The sequence below is a fragment of the Piliocolobus tephrosceles genome, chromosome 15 (genome assembly GCF_002776525.5).
Source record: "Piliocolobus tephrosceles isolate RC106 chromosome 15, ASM277652v3, whole genome shotgun sequence".
In the NCBI taxonomy this organism is placed as follows: Eukaryota; Metazoa; Chordata; class Mammalia; order Primates; family Cercopithecidae; genus Piliocolobus; species Piliocolobus tephrosceles.
Window position 1 is genome coordinate 102,261,959 of NC_045448.1, and position 20,128 is coordinate 102,282,086.

The following is a 20,128-nucleotide window of genomic DNA, read 5'->3' on the forward strand; positions in this document are numbered from 1 at the left end:
GTTCATTCTGGAAAAACAGGGGAAAGGGCATACGCTATCCAAGCACAGGCTTCCATGTAGAGCTCAGCCCACTATGACATGGGGATCCCTCCAGCTCTCACCCACCATGACACGGTGATGCTCTCATCCACCATGACACGGGGATACCCTCCAGCTCTCACCCACCATGACATGAGGATACCCCCCCAGCTCTCACCCACCATGACATGGGGATAACCCCCCAGCTCTCACCCACTATGACATGAGGATACACCCCCAGCTCTCACCCACCATGACATGGGGATCCCCTGCCAGTTCTCACCCACCATGACACGGGGATACCCCCCACGACCATGGGGATGGCCCCCAGCTCTCACCCACCATGACCATGTTGATGCCCCCAGCTCTTATCCCATCCTCCTCTTCTCTAAAGCTGAGCTCAACCGGGTGTGTAGAATGCCAACCCTAGCCTCATCCTGCAGCAGAAAATAGGTGTAGGAATGAGGAGGTATGGAGCAAAACATGTCATCTTCCAGCCATAGGTGTCAGTCCAGCAAGTCTTAGCCAGTCTTGAGAGTACACTTCTTTCTTCTTGAGCCTAGTTTTGGGCCTGAAATCAGGAAATTTTCCCCTTATTTTCCCCTTTTCTGATGTGGTGGGAGATGGGGGCTGAGGAGGGAACCTGCCATGGGAATGCGAAAATCTCTACCTTGCAGTCAGTTCATCTGGTGGTATGTCCCTGAGGCTTCCATTTCTCTTGGGTTATCTTTGCAAGGTGGTTATGCCAGAGCATCACAGGTGAGCAGTGGCAACTGTCGCCTTTCCTATGAGAGCCCCAGAGGAAAGGTGAATTTGCATGACAAGAGCCAGGGCTCTGAGGTCCTTCTCAAGTGGAGAGAGAGCCCCTCTCCAGGGACAGCCTGGGAGATGCGGGTGGAATTGTATTATGAACAGCAGCGTTTCTCAGAAGTCCCTGGGTGTATGGGAGGGGACATCCACACACAGAGTTCCCATCTCCCAGAATAATATGACTGGAGGTGTGTGGCCTCTAACATTCAGACTCAAGAGCCACTGCTCCTAGAGCCAGCGTCACCCTCTGTAGCTCACTCCAGACCTCATCTGGAACAGCCTCTTGTTCTTCAAGGAAACTAGGAAGGAATTTTCCACTTTACACAGCCCTAGATTAATAACCAAACAAGCACGTGTTGGAGAGAAGTTTATAAATAAAAAACAGGACCAAGTGCCAAGGAAAGGTCAACCAGCTGTGACGTGGCAGGAAGTGGTCTGCGTCACTATGGGGTGCTGATGGGTGTGGGCGGCCCTGGGGGCTGAGGCTCCCTGAGCACATTCCATATTTTGGCCGGCCAGCCCCTCACAGCATCATCCCATGGTTTGCCAAGCACTTCATCTCGCTTGGTCCTCCAGGGAAAGACCGCACCTTCCCGGGCCCTTTATTTCATGTGACTGGGTCTCTCCCAGGGCCTTTCTCACGAGCCGACTCAGGGTATTTGAGGGGAGATACCAAAGGAAGTGGGTTTTGTGGCTGACTCAGTCATTATAGGAAGGTGAATGCAAAGGTAACCCAGCAATTCAACACCTACATTTCACCTCTCGAGTCCAATCTCCTCTCTCAGCCCTACCTCCAGGTCAGTCCCTGGGGATTCCCAGGGGAGCCTCTAATTCCCTCAAGCCAGGATCTTGGAAAGGAGTGATGAGGGTTTACAGCTAATTTATACTATTGAAAAACTTTGTGAATCATTAAATTATAAATTGGCCTGTGACGAGGGCACACGGGCTCATTGGGAACGGACTTTCCTTTGCTTGGACTCGAATTCTGGAGCCCACCCCCAAGGACTAGGGATAGGACCCCATTGACCTCATATTTGCTCCAAGTCCAGTTGGAGAAACAGGAGAGAACTGAGGGTGGCCTTCAGCTTTCCTATAAACCGCCTTTTTATCCCTTAGCCATTGAACTCTTAAACCTCCTTTCTTATGCAAATTTGGACTTGAGACCATCAGCAGGGCTGCTACCTGCCAACCTGCTTACTTGTCAGCGGTGATGCCAGGCTGCTTTAATTATTCGTATTCTTGCTGCACTGCATCCCTATTATTCCATTAGGAATTAGTAGAACTTTAAAAGGTTTCTTTGCATCTCGATTTCTCTCTCCAACATGGGAGTCGTCATTCCTCATGGAGGATTTGCTAGTTTAATTAAAACAGGCTCTTTCTCCTGTTGCCTCCAAGAGGAAAATGGGCGTTGCTGATCTGTTCCGCACTCTGTCCTCTCACTCGCTGCTGTTCTCCTCTCTGGGCTGGTCTCTGGAGGCTGCCTGCAGTGCTGGAGCGGGCAGGGTGGCTGCGGGCTGGCTGAGGACGCTTCGCCCTTCCTTCTGTGGAGTGCGTATGAGACCAGGCCAGGAAACCCCCTGAGGGTAGTGGGCACCACCTCTGGCCGCTTGACTAGCCCTGGTGCAGTAAGATCTGGACCGCAATGGGTGAGTGGTCACTGGCTTGTGGTTTGGTGAGGATTTGGGGAATACCCCCACCCCATTCCGATTTGAGGGCATCTCAGCACCCTTCCTCCTCCCTTCCCAGCCACTTCCCTCCGCAGGATGGAGGGAGCCAGAGGCAGCCACAGTGTGGGGAGACCGGAGAGATGCTGGGATGTGTCCTCTCTGAAGGGTGTGCCTGTGAGTTTTAGAAAACGGATTCTCTAGCAGTTAGTTATTTATAAGTGAATGATCACACTCACAGGACATCGGTCGAGGCTGTCAGCAAAATAGAAAGCCGACCCGTCGGAAGGCAAGGTATTTTCTGGAAACCTCTGACTTACAGGAGACCAGCACTGTTGGTGAATTCTTTAACTGGAGTTTTATAAGTGAAAAAGCTTCCCTCTTTCCAATATGTGTCTCTACTTTCTTTTTATCGAAAAGTATCAAAAATGTAATAGTAGTAATGAATTATAGTAGCCATTTTTAAATGCCGTTATTCTTAAAATGTATTTTATGTCCTACCTCAGAGCAGTGGGGAGGCAATGGGAAGGCAACGGGGAGGCACAGCTTAATGGTGCAGAATTTCAGCCTGAGAGGATGAAACAATTCTGGAATGGATGGTGGCGACGGCCAAACAACAGTGCGAATGTACTTAATGCCACAGAACTGTACACTTAAAAATTGTTAAAATGGTAAATTTTATGTTCATATAGTTTACCGAAATAAAAAATTTAAAAAGCAAACGTTGAATAAAAAGTAGACCCATGTCAAGTAGAGGCCTCCGTAGGATGCTAAACAAATGTGTAATGTGAGGTTACCTTGGAACAAAATTCTTCAAAGACAGGGGTGGGCTCCTTAGCACCTGGACGTCCATCCCACACTAGGCACAACCCAGCGCCTGTGAATGAAGGCGCAGCGCCTCCCAACCCACCCCGCTCCCCACTCCACCTGGCTCCCACTCCCGCCCCCAACCCCACCAGCTGGTTCTGAAGGCTGATTCCCCTCCAGCCCCCACTGACTGCTTACTGAGTCTCAGTGTCAACAACCTCAGCTTCAGAGGGTTGAGCTATGTCTAATTCCCTCAGGCCAGGGTCTTGGAAAAACGTGATGAGGGTTGACAGCTAATTTTTTATATTAAAAAACTTTGTGAATCATTAAATTACAAATTGGCCTGTGACAAGGGCACATTGGCTCATTGGAAACTGACTGTCTTGCTTGGACTAGAATCGTATCATCTGTGTGCTGACTGCATCTCTCACAGGCTGCTCAGAATTCTGGTTGACGTGTCTAAAAGGGAAAGGAAAGGAATTCTTGCTTGCTTTAGTTTGACAGATAAAGCCTCTCAAAGCATGGAAGGGTGACCAAGAGGCAGTCATGGCCACACCCGTGGGTCCCCACTGGTCTAGGTGACTTTTAACTCGCTTCTGGAAGCACAGTGCTCAGGCTGTGGTCACAGTTCTTTGCACTGGCAGAGTGAGAGAGACGCAGACACAGCAAATGACGCCTGAGCACGGAGCCCTGCGGACACTGAACAGACGTGGACAAATACTGCTATCCTTGCCCACCCTCTCCTGGCGCTAGACTGCCCTCCTGTCGTCCCCCCGACAGCACAGGCTCCCATCTCAGACTCTGGGTGCCACATCATGGGCAAACTTCCGGGCGTGTCCACTGCCATCTCTAAAACCCTCCATGTCCTGTTCCCAGGGGGCCCAAGTGCTGTATCCACCCAGGCCTCAGTGAGTGTGCATGTGTGTCAATAAGCCCATAGGCTAAAGAGAGCCTTCTGCAGAAGCCGTGTCTTTCCCTGAAGCAGCAGCTCTGATCGAAGCAAACAAATGACAACAAATACAACAGACCCTCTCACTAGTACGCGACTGCCAGCTTCAGAGCGGACGGCCCCGATGAAATGTGTCCTCCTCCAGCTGTGAGCCACTGCATAATGACAGACCCTCCATCAGAGCGTGACGAACCTTGTGTCCTCCCACCCGCTCACCTGTCGTGCGGTAGCAAGGTGTGTGCTGCGGCAGCTGGACCGGAGGAGACGGCCGACACCTTCTGGGCGGCATGTGATATCTCACTGTCTTCCAAAACTTGGTCTTCACACACTGTGACTGCTCCGTGAAGTCCCCGTGCCACCGGATGACCCCGTGCTTCTGCTTGATGTACTGAATTGACTCCGGCATGGCTGTGTAGTCCTCAATTTTCTCCAGCTCAATGAGAATAACCTTCATCCCGTCCTGGATGAGGGCATTGTAGACAGCGATTTGTTCTTCTGACAGATTCTTCAACAGGCCAAAGCCCAGCGATTCAGGGACCACAATGACAATCAGTCTCCTGCACAGTTTAACATTTTCATCGATGACATTGGCCACAGCTGGAAATAAAGAAAGAAGGCTCAGAAGAGCTCACAATTAAAACAGCCCGGGTCTTCATGCTAGTGAGAATATTTGAAACAGGCTCTGAGAGGAGAAAACTGACTTTTTAAATTTTTTTAAATGAAGTCTCGCTCTGTCGCCCAGGTTGGAGTGCAGGGATGCAATCTCAGCTCACTGCAACCTCCACCTCCCAGGTTCAAGCGATTCTCCTGTCTCAGCCTCCTGAGTAGCTGGGATTATAGACACGTACCACCACGCCCAGCTGATTTTTGCATTTTTAGTAGAAACAGGGTTTTGCCACAAGTTGGTGTTGAACTCCTGACCTCAAGTGACTTGCCCCCCTTGGCCTCACAAGGTGCTGGGGTTACAGGTGTGAGCCACCGTGCCTGGCCAAAAATGGACTTCAAAATAAACATGACTTAGTCAGGAATAGATTAATACAAGTTTTGGGGTTTTTTTCTTTTTTTAACATTTGTCACCTCTTTTGTGAAGCCTCCATGGCTTTCCCTGAGGCCAGTCATGAATCATGTTTTACATGTGGTTTCTTTGTATGTCACTTTCCCTGGCCAACAAATATCTGATGGTGCCTAACTTTGTATCCCCAGACTACCTGAAGGTCTGGTGTATATTAGCAGATGAACACATTTTTAAAAATAGATTTTAAAAGGATAGGAAACTTGTAGTTAGCTGAAATGTTGCGTTAATCTTGAATTTGTGGTTTCCTTTTGTCATTATAGTTATTTAAAGGACCAGGATTTATGTGACTAATTTAGAAACCAAATAACATGCCCTGATGATTGCTTGGGAAATACTCAGGCTCTTTAAATACCCAGCTCTGCAGATGCTATTCAGTCTACAGTTGCCTCTCCTAGGAAATAAGAATAGACTGGAACCTCCCTGAGGACAGGCCCTTTTGCTTGGCTGATTTTCGTGTTTCTAGTGCCTAGAATACTGTTCATCACATAGAGGGGTTTTCAGTAAATATTTGTTGAATAAGTGAGTGAATTGGCATTTACTGGTGACTAGAAAAGAACATTTATTCCAGATTTCAGTCATTTTGCTGTATAGCCTTCCAAGAAGGAGAATAAAGGGACAGGAAGGCATCATTGTGTGAGTGTCTAAAGTGTGCTGAGCTCCATGCCGGGGGCCCCTTCTCAGGTTTTCTCATTCAGTTCTCTCATCTGAGTCAGGGAAGCACCCCATCCCCATTTTACAGATGAGACAACTGAGGTTCAGAGAAGTTAACTGAACTGTCCAAAGCCACCTTTCTATCAAATGGGAAAAGTGCACTAAAACTTCCATTGTATTTAGGGAGGGGAGAGGCAAGTAGGGTTGAGGTTTATAAAATCAGCTTTAAGCACGACCTGATTTACATTGTTCAAACCCATGGAAAACACCCAGCAGTTCGTCTCAGGGACATGAGGGCAAATGACCACTCGCCACCTTTCAGTCCTTTAGCCACAACGTAGTTGTGTAGTTGTAACAATGTAGTTACATCACTGGCCATATGTTTCTGTGAATGGCTTAACCGTATCCTCACTCAAAGTGAGATGCACGCTGCTGCAAGCAGGAATCCCAGACACTGTGGGGCAGGGAGGAGCCTAGAGCAGGCAGCCAGCTTGCGCCTAACCTCCTTGGCTGGGGACTAGGGGCTGGCGGGCGGGGGGCACTGGTCATAGACTTCCTGAGGTTCCATGGGGGAAGGCAGGCAGAGTCATCGCCATCAGTAAAGTGGAGGAACAGAAGGGTCGCTGTCCTTCTTTTATTTGTTATTTTTATACCTCACTTAAAACACACCTTGTCCAGGGAATTCATCTCTGCCGAATATAAACAACTTATATCCACATTGTCTCTCCAGCACCTCGGGCAGGATCTTCAACACCAGGGCATCCACGGCATGCCTCTGGCTTTCCCTGTGGGGCTTGGGGTATAAGACGTAGGCGTCATACAGCTTCCCGTCTGAAAAGGAAATAGTTATTTAAAGGACCAGGATTTATGTGACTAATTTAGAAACCAAATAACATGCCCTGATGATTGCTTGGGAAATACTCAGGCTCTTTAAATACCCAGCTCTGCAGATGCTATTCAGTCTACAGTTGCCTCTCATAGGAAATAAGAATGGACTGGAACCTCCCTGAGGACACGCTTGTGGAATTGTTGCTACCGAATTATCTCATGTTAACAAACCGGAAGCCTGAGCGGCTACCATGGTATCCTTTGGCCTGGGTTCCATGACTTCCGAGTGCCCAGCTGGCTGACGGTGCCAGGGGATGCCAAGCGACATCATCTCCTCTCACAAATGGACCCCTGAGGGACGTGGTCTTATCCCCAATGCACAGGAGTGAAGCTGAGACTGGGTAGGCTGCATCACATCTGCAATCCCTAACCCTAACCCATGCCTTTCGATTCTAAGTCCACCACTTCCTGTGATGCGGCCAGAAATGAGAATTAAAGGCAGGAGACTCATCCAGCGCAGTAGCGCATGGCTGTAATAAACGGGCTGAAGCAGGACAGCTTGAAGCCAGGAATTCAAGACTACCCTCGGCAATATAACAAGACTCTCCAAAAAAAAATAATTTTTAAAAAGTTAGCCAGGCATGACGGCTCATGCCTGAAATCCCAGCTACTCAGGACGCTGAAATGGGAGCTTAGGAGTTCAAGGATGTGGCCAGGCATGGTGGCTCATGCCTGTAATTCCAGCACTTTGGGAGGCCAAAGCAGGTGGATCACCTGAGGTCAGGAGTTCAAGACCGGCCTGGCCAATATGGTGAAACCCCGTCTCTACTAAAAATACAAAAAGTTAGCCAGACATGGTGGTGGACACCTGTAATCCCAGCTACTCAGGAGTCTGAGGCAGGAGAATTGCTTGAACCTGGGAGGCAGAGGTTGCAGTGAGCCGAGATCACACCACTGCATTCCAGCCTAGGGGACAAGAGCAAAACTCTGTCTCGGAAAAAAAAAAAAAAAAAAGGAGTTCAAGGATGCAATGAGCTATGATCACGCCACCGCACTGCAGCCTGGTGGACAGAATAAGACCATATCTCTAAAACAAACAAAAAAAGGATCTCTAAAATAAACAAACAAAACAGCAGGAAACTACCCCTTTACCCATGTGACCCTCAGCGTGTTCCGTGTGATGGAGCACTGTCCTAACTGCACCAGGCAAAACTGGATGACTCCCTCCTGATTCAGACCCACCAGTGAATCCCATCACTACAAGCCCACAGACTCACATCTGTGAAACAAGAGAACAAGCAGTTAAGCAGACTCTAGTAATCTGCAGTGCCGTTGAGAGAAGTCAAACCCAATGGCGCATGTCATCGTCATCAGTATTTATTGAGCGACCTCAAAAGCAGCCGATGAGCCAGACACAGACCTCAGTGGGCAGACCATTCACATGCACAGAAATGAAACAACACAAGACACAACACGGCGATGAGAGCCAAATGAACAGAAAAGACAGTAAGAAACAAAAATCCCCATGGTCTGGAGTCCTTGAAAAACAAAAATAAAAATTCACAATGCACATGGGACAGCTCCTGGATTTTTTTTTTTTTTTTTTTTTTTTGAGACGGAGTCTCGCTCCATCGCCCGGGCTGGAGTGCAGTGGCCGGATCTCAGCTCACTGCAAGCTCCGCCTCCCGGGTTTACGCCATTCTCCTGCCTCAGCCTCCCGAGTAGCTGGGACTACAGGCGCCCACCATCTCGCCTGGCTAGTTTTTTGTATTTTTTAGTAGAGACGGGGTTTCACCGTGTTAGCCAGGATGGTCTCAATCTCCTGACCTTGTGATCTGCCCATCTCAGCCTCCCAAAGTGCTGGGATTACAGGCTTGAGCCACCGCACCCGGGCAGCTCCTGGATTTTCAAATTTTTTTATTATTATTATTTTTAGATGGAGTCTCACTCATATCTACCAGGCCAGAGTGCAGTGGCGCTATCTCAGCTCACTGCAACCTCTGCCTCCCAGGTTCAAGCTATTCTCCTGCCTCAGCCTCCTGAGTAGCTGGGATTATAGGCACCCGCCACCATGCCCGGCTAATTTTTGTACTTTTAGTAGAGATGGGGTTTCACCATGTTGGCCAGGCTGGAGCTCCTGGATTTTAAATGGTGGGAGAGTTTAGAGGAAAAAAAGTGAGGGTCTAAGAGTGGATGGCAAACAGGCTTGCAAGGGAGCAGCTTCAGAAGGGCATGGAAGGAGGAATAATTTCCTACTCAGGAATCATGTAAATGAATAAGGAGCTTCAGCAGGGCCAGAGGGCTTGAGTGGAAGAAGAGGTGAGTGTGGGCGTCTCGTGGGAAAATGTGATTTCGAGCTTTGGGCTGTTTAGAAACTCAGACAACCTAGAAGGTGCTAGAAAGGAGTGGTGTCCTTTTCTATCCCCTTTTCATGGGAGTTTATTGGATGAGCAGACTTGCAGAAACAGGTGATTTTAAGATTAATAAGGGAAAGGAAAACCTTGTAGTCTTCTAGTTTTCGTCCAAATAATAGTAATGAAAACGTGCACAGATCTTGACAGTTTCCATATCACCATTTCTCATTCCCTCAGTTCTCACACCAACCACTGCTGACCTTCGGGTCCCTGCTCACCATTCTTGACCATCTCTTATGGAGAATGGTAATACACACACACGCATGCATGCACATGCATGCACACCCGTGTGTGCACATATAGTCACACACATGCATGCACACACACGTACACACTCCTTCTCTGCCTTCCACCCCATCATGAAAGGAAGCTGTGTGAGAGTGGAGACTTTGTTGGCTCCCTGCCCTACCCTCAGCCCATGGAGCAGGACCAGGTGCAGAGGAGGCCTTCATCAGTGCTCACTGAATGTCCGAATGAAGCTTGATTTTACAGAGCTTCAAAGAGCTTATATCTATGTTGGGGACAAAGCTGAGGTCAGATTCAGCTTTTTAAGGTGGGATCACAGGGTAAGTACAAAAGGGATAACTGATTTGTGTCTTGAATTGGCAAAAACCCAACAAAGCTGAAACTCCTTGAAGGTCACTGATCGAGACCACCGCTCACATAAGTGGATACTTTTCTGTGTAAAATTTCATAGCACACATTTGACTCTCCAAAGCCAGAGGATTTTTTTTTTTTCTGTAGACAGAAAATGGAAAAAGAAACATTTCATAAGGTTCTTATGTTTCTGAACTTCTGGAGAAGGAATTAAATTTTCCCATTTAAAAATGTGATCATATTTATCCTTTGGTTTCTGATGAAGGCTGGCTGAGTTGATGCTCGGTTCACCACAGGATACAGTATTTCCTGGTCTGTTCTAAACTACAGCAGACATGCAGGCTTATTGCCACTTGTCCCAGACCCCGCCACTAGTATCCCACTTCTCTCAATCTGTTTCTCTTTTCTTCCTGTTTCTGATTAAAAAACAGAAACAAACAAACAAACAAAAACCATGTGCGCTAAGTGTATTCTGTTTTTTGCCAATGTTCCCTGTTTCCTGTTTCTAAACGAGGTGTCTGAGGATATAGGTACTTGATGCTCTCTAACTTCAGGATCAGAAGACATCTGAGTAGCAAGAAAGTCACACCTTTTAAAAATTCAAAATGTGCGAACATGCCCAATTTTTTGGTCATCTTATTTTTCTTTCTGACTGAGCTTTTGAGTAGAAATAGAACTTGCTGATGTTCTCAAAATGTAGTGAGTTTTCATCACTTTCAAATGACTAATTCATAATTTACTGGCCAATATATTAAGAGCAAAAGATCAAGTTGTAGTCTTTGGCTTTTTGCATCAGGCCACTGGTTTTGAAGAGCCTTGCCAGGCAACAGCACCTCAACATTTCCTGGCTGCGCTTCTCATGACCAACTGTGTAGGACATGGTTCTTGTCTCAAATTATGAGTGAGGAAGCTGAGACCAGCAAGACGGCGCCATCTCTCCAAAGTCTCCCAGCTGGTGAGTGCATAGCCTTGATGTAAACCCAGGTCCACCATTCCTTTTGCTGTGACTAAAATGAGAAACGGGAGCAGGAAATTTCACAAAACTTATCCCTGATTAGTCCTGTGCAACTGTTGTCAGTCTGAATTTTCCAAAAGTAGCCCCAGCAATATTTCCAGTCCCACATGCTCTTCCAGAACTTTGCCACACCTTCACAAAGACGCAGAGTCTCTTTCCACTTCCTTAAAATTGTTACGTCCTTCTTGGCTCTTGGCAAAAAACTATATAAAAGCTCATTCACATAAATTAATATTTATGAAATATTGCCTAAAGATTATTCAATTCCCTACTTTCTCTTAATATGATATTGCTAAATTTTAGGCCGGCTCAAACCAGAACAGTGGAAAACTCAGATTCAATCTGGCCTCCATGCACATGCTTTTACTGAACCGCAGGACATTTGGTGGGTGTAGCCCCAATACGCATAGAAAACACTAGAAGAAAAGTCACACAAAACATGCTATGACATGGGAACGTTGTTGCAGTCAAGCTTCCCTACAGCACGCCCTTTTGAAATGAGGACTCCCTGTTGGAAAAGAAAAAAATCTGCCTTTGGAAATTAAGTCTCAGAAAAAGCCATGTTCTCTCATGAAAATTGGAAAGGTTGTTGTGAACAGCACACAATGGATCTTGTCGCTGCCTTTGCTTTAGCTTGAAAAGCAAATTCACCTTTAATAATTGTCAAAGGTGTTATTAACTCTACCGCGACTTGTTTTGCTTGTCTCCTTGGTTTCCCTTTGATCACTCCAACTGTTTGGCTTGTCTTCGTTTTAACCACTCTATCCTACATGCACATTCTCCAAAGACCTATCTGGAGTAAGGCGAGGCATCTTCAAATCTCTCTAAGAGATCTGTACACAGACCCTTCCGTCCTTGTACATGCATGCACCCCTGCCAAGGGAATTTTTAAAGCTCCAGTGGCTTGCTAGGGAAGACAGAACTTGCTGACTTCAGCCAGGGCTGTCAATGGCTTCTCCTAAAATGGTGAGTCATGCACACCTAATTATTAATTGAGTGATACAGCTTAGCTAACCCAGTCAGGGTAAATGACTTATCCTACGAAGGACATTATTTCTCTCTTCCTCATTTTCATCCATTAATTGGCATTTCCTGATTTAACTCAGAAAATATCCTCAAGGGGAACAAGGACATAAACAGGATCTGGGACTCATCTCAGAATCTCATCAGTAGCTTAAAGCCAACACACAGAGATACTACAGGCAGTTCTCGTAGATGGAACTGTAGAGAATTTCATGACAAAATGCACACATAGTTTTCTGAATGAAGCAAAATAAAAATAAAGAAAAAAAAGGACCCCTGGCTGCCTGTGGGCCTCCATCGCCAAATCCTCTGCCCACTGGTGGAAAATCTGGGCTGCATCCCAGTCTCGGCAGAGGGTAGGGCTGCCTAACTCTGCCATCTGCCCAGCCCCCGCTACTCGGTGTGAGTCACTATTCCTGTTTTCTCTTCCTGCTAAACTCGACCTCACTAGCAGTTCCCCACACACTCTGCACAACACGCATAAGTCACAGCTGTAATCACGTTCCTGGGAGTCGCAATGACTCAGTGAGAGAGTCACTGAGAGAGTCAGTGAGAGAGAGAGAGAGACAGCGAGAGAGACACGCCACAGGGCCTGAGCTGCCAGGAAGAATACGTAAAGTGACGCAGGCTCCTGTGAGTCAAAAAGTAGAAAGCAGCTGAACCACTCACACCTGTGTCAGAAAACAGTCAGTGGCAGGGGACTGAACTGTCTTCTTCTCAAAGATGCAAGCAGGAGAGCAGTCACGGGTGTGCTTAGACAGGGCAGCCTCTGCAGATGCCAGAGCCAAAACCAGATGCCAGAGCCAAACCCCGCCGTGCCCAGTCGGACTATCCACAGTGCTACGAGTACTTCAGGTTGCACTGGACACTTAAGGTTCAGATGACTTTTGTCATTAAAAGGAGTTTATTGCTTTCTCCATTGCTCGGGGTTGCTAATTTTGAATGCTGAAATTTAATTTGGAAAAAATCCAATTAGGACATCTATGTTTTATCAGACATGTGGAAAACAACTGCGCTGTGTATTTTATGTGCAAAGCAGGTGCCTGATGGCAGTGACCTCTTTTATGTTTTAGCTGCCCATACAACATTCTCAGACACCCAGTTTCCCTCCCTTTCCCGCTCCTGTCACTCAGGCCTCTGGACTTCAAAGGTATAAATTCGTGCATCTCCACACAGGTCAGCTGCACCGGGCTTCTTTGGGCTTATATTAATTTTTCCATCTAATTAGGGACACTAGAGCAGATTTATTACTTTTTCAAGGACTTAATAGATTGTATCTGTTCTGAGACAAAACAAAAAAAAAGCAGCGTAAAGAGTCACAAGCACCATGGTGGGGAATGCCAGGTTCTCAGAGAGTCAGTGCAAACAGCACGGGCAGGACATAGGCCCACAGACCAAAACCCACAGCCATGGTGCTGGGGATTTGTCTTGACCTCCTGACAGGCAACAGAGGCTACCCTGTGCCCCAGGCCCCAGCTGAATGCTTCTGTGTGCTTCAGCTCAGTTATCCCCACTGTCAAAAAGCAGGATTTAATCACTTTCCCTTTCTTTGTTTCTTTCTTTTTTCCTTCCTCCTTCTTATTTCCCTTCCTCCCTTCTCCTCCCTTTCTCCCCCCTGCTTTCTTTCGTTTCTTTTCTACGAACCTCCCTTCTTCCTTCTGTTTTCCCTCCCTCCCTCTCTCTCTCCTTTCCTTCCTCCTTCTCTCTCTTTCTTTCCTCCCTCCCTGTCTCCTTCCTTCCTTCCTCTATTCCTTTCAATAGCTGAGAAATAGAAGAAAGTTAAAAATCCAAGTTTACCTAGGGAGTAAGTGGAGAAGTTACATTCAAACTTGGTTCGATCTCTCTCCATATCTGAGAGTTGAAGACTTAAATCCCTGCAGGCCCAAGTACAGGGCCTAGAGAGAGCTCCAACTGCAGGCAGCTCATCCCTCTCTGTGACACATATTCTGCAAAAGCACCCACTGTGCTAAGCACACATCATGGATTGAGAGCACTTTGCACTCCGAGAAACTTTCCTGCAGTGGGCAGAGGATGGACGTGGAAACCTTTGTAGCATGGTTGCAGCAGGACTCAGAAGATGATCTCCTCCCGCAGCTTAGCCAATATTTCCTCAATCACTACGAGCCTGCAAACCTTATCTGACCAAATGATGCTGGTGATTAGGGACAAATCATTTCTCTAAAGCATAGGCAGTTCCAAGGAGATTCTTTTCCCTAAATTTGCTGGCAACATAGTAAAATATGACAAAGTATATTTGAAATCGTTGTATACGTATAAGAGGATGCCAATTTTGAGGCATTTTTCAGTGATTACACACACTTACCTTCTATGGTCTCTGTAGAATGGAAGGCGCTTCGATACCAAAGAACAATGTCGATCTTAAAAATGTTGTATATGTACACAACAGACACAGCCACAGCCAAAAAGGCGATAAGCCCTCCTATCAAGTAAGCTCGAAAATCTGGTGCTACAAATGACAGCAAAATAATAAAATAATTATAATAATGATACAAAGAGTCCATTATATACTTTACTAATACAGATCACACTATGAATGCCAAATGGCAAGGTTTTGGACGTCAGTGAGGGCACTGTTTAAACATTTCTTTAAAGTCAAGAGAGTGGTGTGGGAGCAGAATAATCTGATCTGGACCACGATTGTTAGGAAACAACTCAGCTCCTGGGAACCTATCAGAGTAAAAGTCTGCAGAGCCCTAGTTTCCGGTGGTAGACGCAGGATGGACCCAACTGCACGAAGACTGCTTTCAAAACACACATGTCCAGGTTGTGCTGAGTCAATACGAGACTGTCCAGAGGTGGCGCCTGAGTATGTTCATGGGGCACCTTCTCCAGCTGGTTCTGCTGCCCGTTCTTGATGACAATCCTATCGTAACTGCTTTCCCAGCCATTCAAAGTTGAACAGCTGGACACCCATCATCCTTAAAGAGCCAACAGTTGTCCCCTCTGGAACCAGCGTGGCTGGCTCCACAAGACAGGTCGAGAGCCAAACCTCTACCTCATCCTCTCTGTGCCATCGATTTCCAGGCTGGGTGCCTGTGCGAGAGACACAGTCTCAGAAAGAATGTTTACACCCTACCCTGCTTCATGCGTACATTGCAGAGCAATTATGAGCCTACGTGGTGGGCAGGACATGGCCGAGGAGCAGAACCAGCTCCTCTGGAACCTCAAGTCCCTGAAAACATGCTCCTACACATCCAAGAAAAGGAACAGCATGACTTCTGTCTCACCACAGCCCAAACCCATACCACCAAAGAAGACCCTCTGGGAAGGAAAGAATTAGAAAAGGGGAAGAGGGAGACAGGAAGAAAAGTCCTCCCCATTCTTAAAACCCACCTCACACACCACTTCCTTCTTCAGCCCCTTCCTCATCCTCCAGTCCTCACTGGATGGTGGGGTGGGCAGAGGAGGGGAGGAAGAGGGGGGTTCTTTTTTTCTGAGCCCCTAGAGCACTTTAATTTTTAAAAAAGTTTATAGGTATATAATAGTTGCACATATTTATAGGGTATGTGTAATATTTTGACACAAGCACACAATGTGTAATGACCAAATCAGGGTAATTGGGACAACCATCTCCTCAAACATTCAACTTTTCTTTGTGCTGGGAATATTTCAAATCCATTCCTCTAGTTATACTGAATTATACAGTAAATTATTGTTATCTATAGTCATTTTGTTGTGCTACCAAACACTGTATCTCATTCCTACTATCAAAATGTATTTTTTTTACCCATTAACCAACCTCTCTTTATTCCCCCTTCACCACTACTCTTCCCAGCCTCTGGTAACTGCCATTCTTCTCTCTACCTTCACGAGATTAATTTTTTTAGTTCTCACATATGAGTAAAAATAGCAATATGTGTCTTTCTGTGCCTGGTTTATTTCACTTAACATAATAGCCTCCAGTTCCATCCACTTTGCTGCAAATCACAGAATTTCATTCTCTTTTATGGCTGAATAATATTCCATTGTGCATCTGTGACAGAATTTCTTTATCCATTCATCCACTGACGGACACTTAGGTTGATTCTACATCTTGGCTATTGTAAACAGTGCTGCAATAAACATGGGAGTGCACATATCTCTTTAACATGCTAATGTCCTTTTTTTGGGGTATATAACCAGCAGTGGGATTGCTGGATCATATGGTAGTTGTATTGTTTGTTTTTTGAGGAACCACTGTGTTTTCCACAGTGGCTATAAAATACACATTAAAGAGCTTATTGTCACCTGCCTTAGACCACACCATGTCGTAAACATCTTGAGGCCCAAGATTTCCCATTTACTATTGCATGTCTTTAAATACATGGCACAATAACTAAGAACAAATTTGTGCCAAAAAAAAGTTAATTCATTGAGTAAGTCCCAGTGCAGCCAGAATAGACGCATGGCACTACACACCGGTGCCCGAGCTAATCCTGGGCACTTGTGAGAACCTCTCACTTCAATCATGAGACAGATCCTTCCTGCTTCCCCATCCTCTACCCCTCTTTGCCCCTTCCCAGCTCTCATTAGAATTCCTTCTAGGGGCAATATTGCCACCTCTCTCTTTGGGATGACTTGTGTCTGGGAATATTTAGTGTCTGTTTCAGAGATCTTGGTGTTGTTAACTGTCCTAATAAGAAGACCACACCCACTACACTAATGAGGCTCAGAAAGCCTCTGGCACATAGACAGGAGTGATGCTCTAAAATTCTCGGGCTTTTCACTCACTGCCTTCAGGAGTGTTGATGCCCTCTGCTCTATAAACGAACTAAAAGAGAATGAAATTGGAAACAGGTCATTAATGAATACATTCAGAAGGACTCAGGGCTTTGAAACGCTATTATCAGTGATACACTGATTAGCCCCCTACACCGAAGAAAATAAAACATACTATATAACTCTCTTAATATAAAACTGAAAAATAGGCAAAAATAAATTGTTATTAGGACTGCCAGCATAGATAGAAAATCAAAGAAATGACTTTTCCTAAAAGTTGGGAGGATGATTATCAAGAGGGAAGAATCAAGAAGAACATCCAGGGGTTTTTCAGGCAATGCATTTTTCTCAATCCAGGTGGTAGTTTCATGAGTATTTGCTATACAATGACTTGTTATGTGATGCAGATATTCTGTGTTCCTTTACCATATATTTGCATGTGTTACAGCATGTATAATATATACGTTATATTCCACAATAAAAAAGTATAAAAGAAAATCCCAGCTGATTCTTACAACAGCCGTGAAAGGAAGTCGCTATCCTCCTCATTTGCCAGATGAGGAGACGCGGGTACAGAAAGGTTGAGTGACAGTGCTGTCCTCACAGAGCTCCTAAGTGAACAAGATAGGATCTGAGCCTGAAAACAGGACCTTTAAGTCTAGGGCAGGAGTCACCCTACCATCCAGTTGTTAGTGGGAATGGGCAGGAGGGTAAGAACCCACAGAACTTGGCAAGTCATTGGGTGCTGGCATGAGGGAGGGTAAGGGAAAACATCAAAATGACCCCAGATTTTGAGCCTGAACAACGGGAAGATATAGGGGGTTCCATTCACAAATGTAAGAAAAACAGAACCAGGAGGTTGGAGAGTTTAAACATGCTTTCTGACTTCAGCCAGTTTAAACACGCTCTCTGACATCAGCCAGTTTAAACACGCTCTCTGACATCAGCCAGTTTAAACACGCTTTCTGACATCAGCAGTCCCTTACACAGTTGGAAATGCAGAGCTGTCACAGGCCAGTTTAAACACGCTTTCTGACATCAGCAGTCCCTTACACAGTTGGAAATGCAGAGCTGTCACAGGGGAAAACAGTTTACAGCTGGATATATGGAACATGTTTGCACCTGCCCAGGAATGACAGTTGATGCCATAAAGGGAAAAACAATTTCAGGGACGAGGACACAGAAAGAAGAGCAGCACAGATGATGAACCTCATAGAGGTACCAGAGAGATAGAGATGGCAAATGTAAGACTGACTGGGGGAAAGTGATGGAAAAGGATGCTTTACAACAAGGAAAAGTCAGTAAGAAGAGAAAAAATGGGCAGTGGGGACAGATGAGCCCAAGGGTCCTTCCACATGACGCAACCCAAGAAGGATTCCCCATGCCATGAGGATGAGGAGAGGGTGCTGTGTTCATTCAGTTAAGCCAGCTGAGGCCAGAATGACACTGGCCTTCAGGACACAGAAGTGAGGCAGAGAACGTGCACACCCAGAGCTGCTGCTGTGCACAGATCTCTATTCATCACAATTCTAAGAGAGGTCACGGGCACTTAGGTGGCCAGGATCTTGGCAGGGGCAAAGGCACAATTGCTAACTCCATACAGCAAACACTGTGTTTTCTGTTAGGTATTTGCTGTGAGGTGGGGCTTCAGCGTGATGTATGCAAGCATAGGTTTAACTGATCATTGAAGGACAGCAGCAAATTCAAGTCCCCTCTCTTGCATGTAGCTAGCCACACACACACACACACACACACACACACACACACACGCACACACATACACACATACACTAATGATATTAATAGAATCAAGAAAAACCACTGTCTTGGTAAACCACACAGAATTTTGCAAGGTATTTCATACACTTCTGATATGTTATGAATTTAAAGTTGTTCTCAAGATTCTGGCTTCACCCTCCACTATCTGTACACTGGCTTTAAAACTTCCAGTGGATAATCAATTAGTTCTGTACGGTGCTCAGAGTGCAATTTGTTTACATACATTGAGTTGGAAGCCCTCCTGCTTAAATACCAGAATTCAGCCTCTACAGATAATTTTATAAAGTTACGTAGTAAAAATATGCCTAGGCATTTTGGCTTTATATCAAATTATAAACATTTGGCAATCACACTTAATAAAGAAAAGCTTTTGTTTTCTTTCTGTTTTGATGTATAAATCTCGATGTACTGAAAATGTGGCACTTTCAAAATATACTGCAATAAAATCACAGCCTCACTCCAACAACATTATGAGTCGTTGCATGAACTCTTCCCTAGATTTCATACTGAGTTTGTCCCTTTAATACCATCCTCATGCCTCACTCTGAGCATTTAGAGTCACTCCTCCTTCAGATGTGTTTCCTGGCCATCGTTTGAACACTCTGAACAGTGTGTAACCCACTGGAGTATTACCTGGGAGCTGTAACATAATGTATGCTGCGGACACTCCGGCATGGCACATGAAAGGAAGGCCATAATCTTCCATTTTCACTTCCAAGAAGGTGATGTTTACTGTGTACAAATTATGTTCCCGAAAAGAGGCATGGGTTCTATAAAGAAAAGAGCCAGTCATTAATACATGAGTCGTATTTACCTAACATATTTTACAGTCTGTTTTCTGGAGATTAAGGGTTTTCTTGGAGAACACTTTGGACCATCATGTTATCCTAAGAATACTCTGCTGACTGGCCCAGTGAAGTATGTAGATTGTGTATTTCCAAATTTGCATTTTCTTTTGCATTGATATGGACGTATGGTTCTGTAAGCTACAGACATCATTCTCAGCCCCAAAGGCCCTTCCCCATTCCTTTCCACGTATCCTAACTCATCCACACTGCAAGGCCCAACACAAGCTCTCCTGCCCTCTGACTTCATTAGTTTTATTTACACCACTCCATTTATACCACCATAACTTGAGTTTATACCCATTCAATCAGCTAATGATTATGCACTGTCTTCCCTCAGAGCCCTTGTTGGTGCTTGTTTAGTATAGTAAAGAACTATACTACTATTTCTTTCTTCTACTGTTGCAGTATACACATTTGTGTCACTTCCAGTGTTTCCCTAGTATGCCCAGGGCGTTAAGTTTTGAAGGCCTATGGATCATAATATAACTGAATGGAGATGGTACTAATTTTAAGTAGTAGCTGAGTGAAATGGATCTTACTGCTCTCGGGGATACTTGGTATTTTACCATATCTCCCTAATTATGTGGTAGGTGGGATTGATAACATGAATCACTGAGAGGCAAAAGCAAGAGGAGAAGGCAATAGTGACACCAGATTCACTTAGATGGGGAAATCCTTGCTAGCTTTTACAGAAGTCAAAAAAGCAAAATACCTACTCCACCCCTTCTCTGATTCGTTTGGATTCACTATAGTAATCATCCACCAAAGTGTTATTGACTCTCCAGCATCGTAGATTTGTATTATCCTTCGTGTCTGTTATATTACAGTCCACTATCAGGGTGGTACCTAAAAAATCAATATTATCAATATTCAATGAAAATTCTACAAACTTTCAAATTTGTTAACACCTGGATAATGAGTGCATCTTCCT

General features: G+C 45.6%; 1 protein-coding gene across 4 annotated transcripts in view; it reads right to left on the minus strand.

The window, feature by feature from the left end:
- Positions 1–431: 431 nt before the first annotated feature.
- The window catches only part of IL1RL2 (interleukin 1 receptor like 2), a 51,603-nt gene continuing 31,906 nt past the window's right edge, over positions 432–20,128 (minus strand). For 2 of the 4 annotated variants that reach the window (XM_023211505.1, XM_023211503.1), the window contains 6 exons: positions 19,914–20,043; positions 18,983–19,119; positions 14,175–14,318; positions 6,644–6,805; positions 4,465–4,845; positions 540–589 (listed from right to left, as the gene is read on the minus strand). In XM_023211505.1, coding sequence (XP_023067273.1) covers positions 540–589; positions 4,465–4,845; positions 6,644–6,805; positions 14,175–14,318; positions 18,983–19,119; positions 19,914–20,043 — 1,004 coding nt within the window. Of the gene's footprint in view, positions 590–4,464; positions 4,846–6,643; positions 6,806–14,174; positions 14,319–18,982; positions 19,120–19,913; positions 20,044–20,128 lie in introns of all 4 variants that reach the window. The other 2 variants (XM_023211502.1, XM_023211504.1) reach the window with 2 other exon arrangements.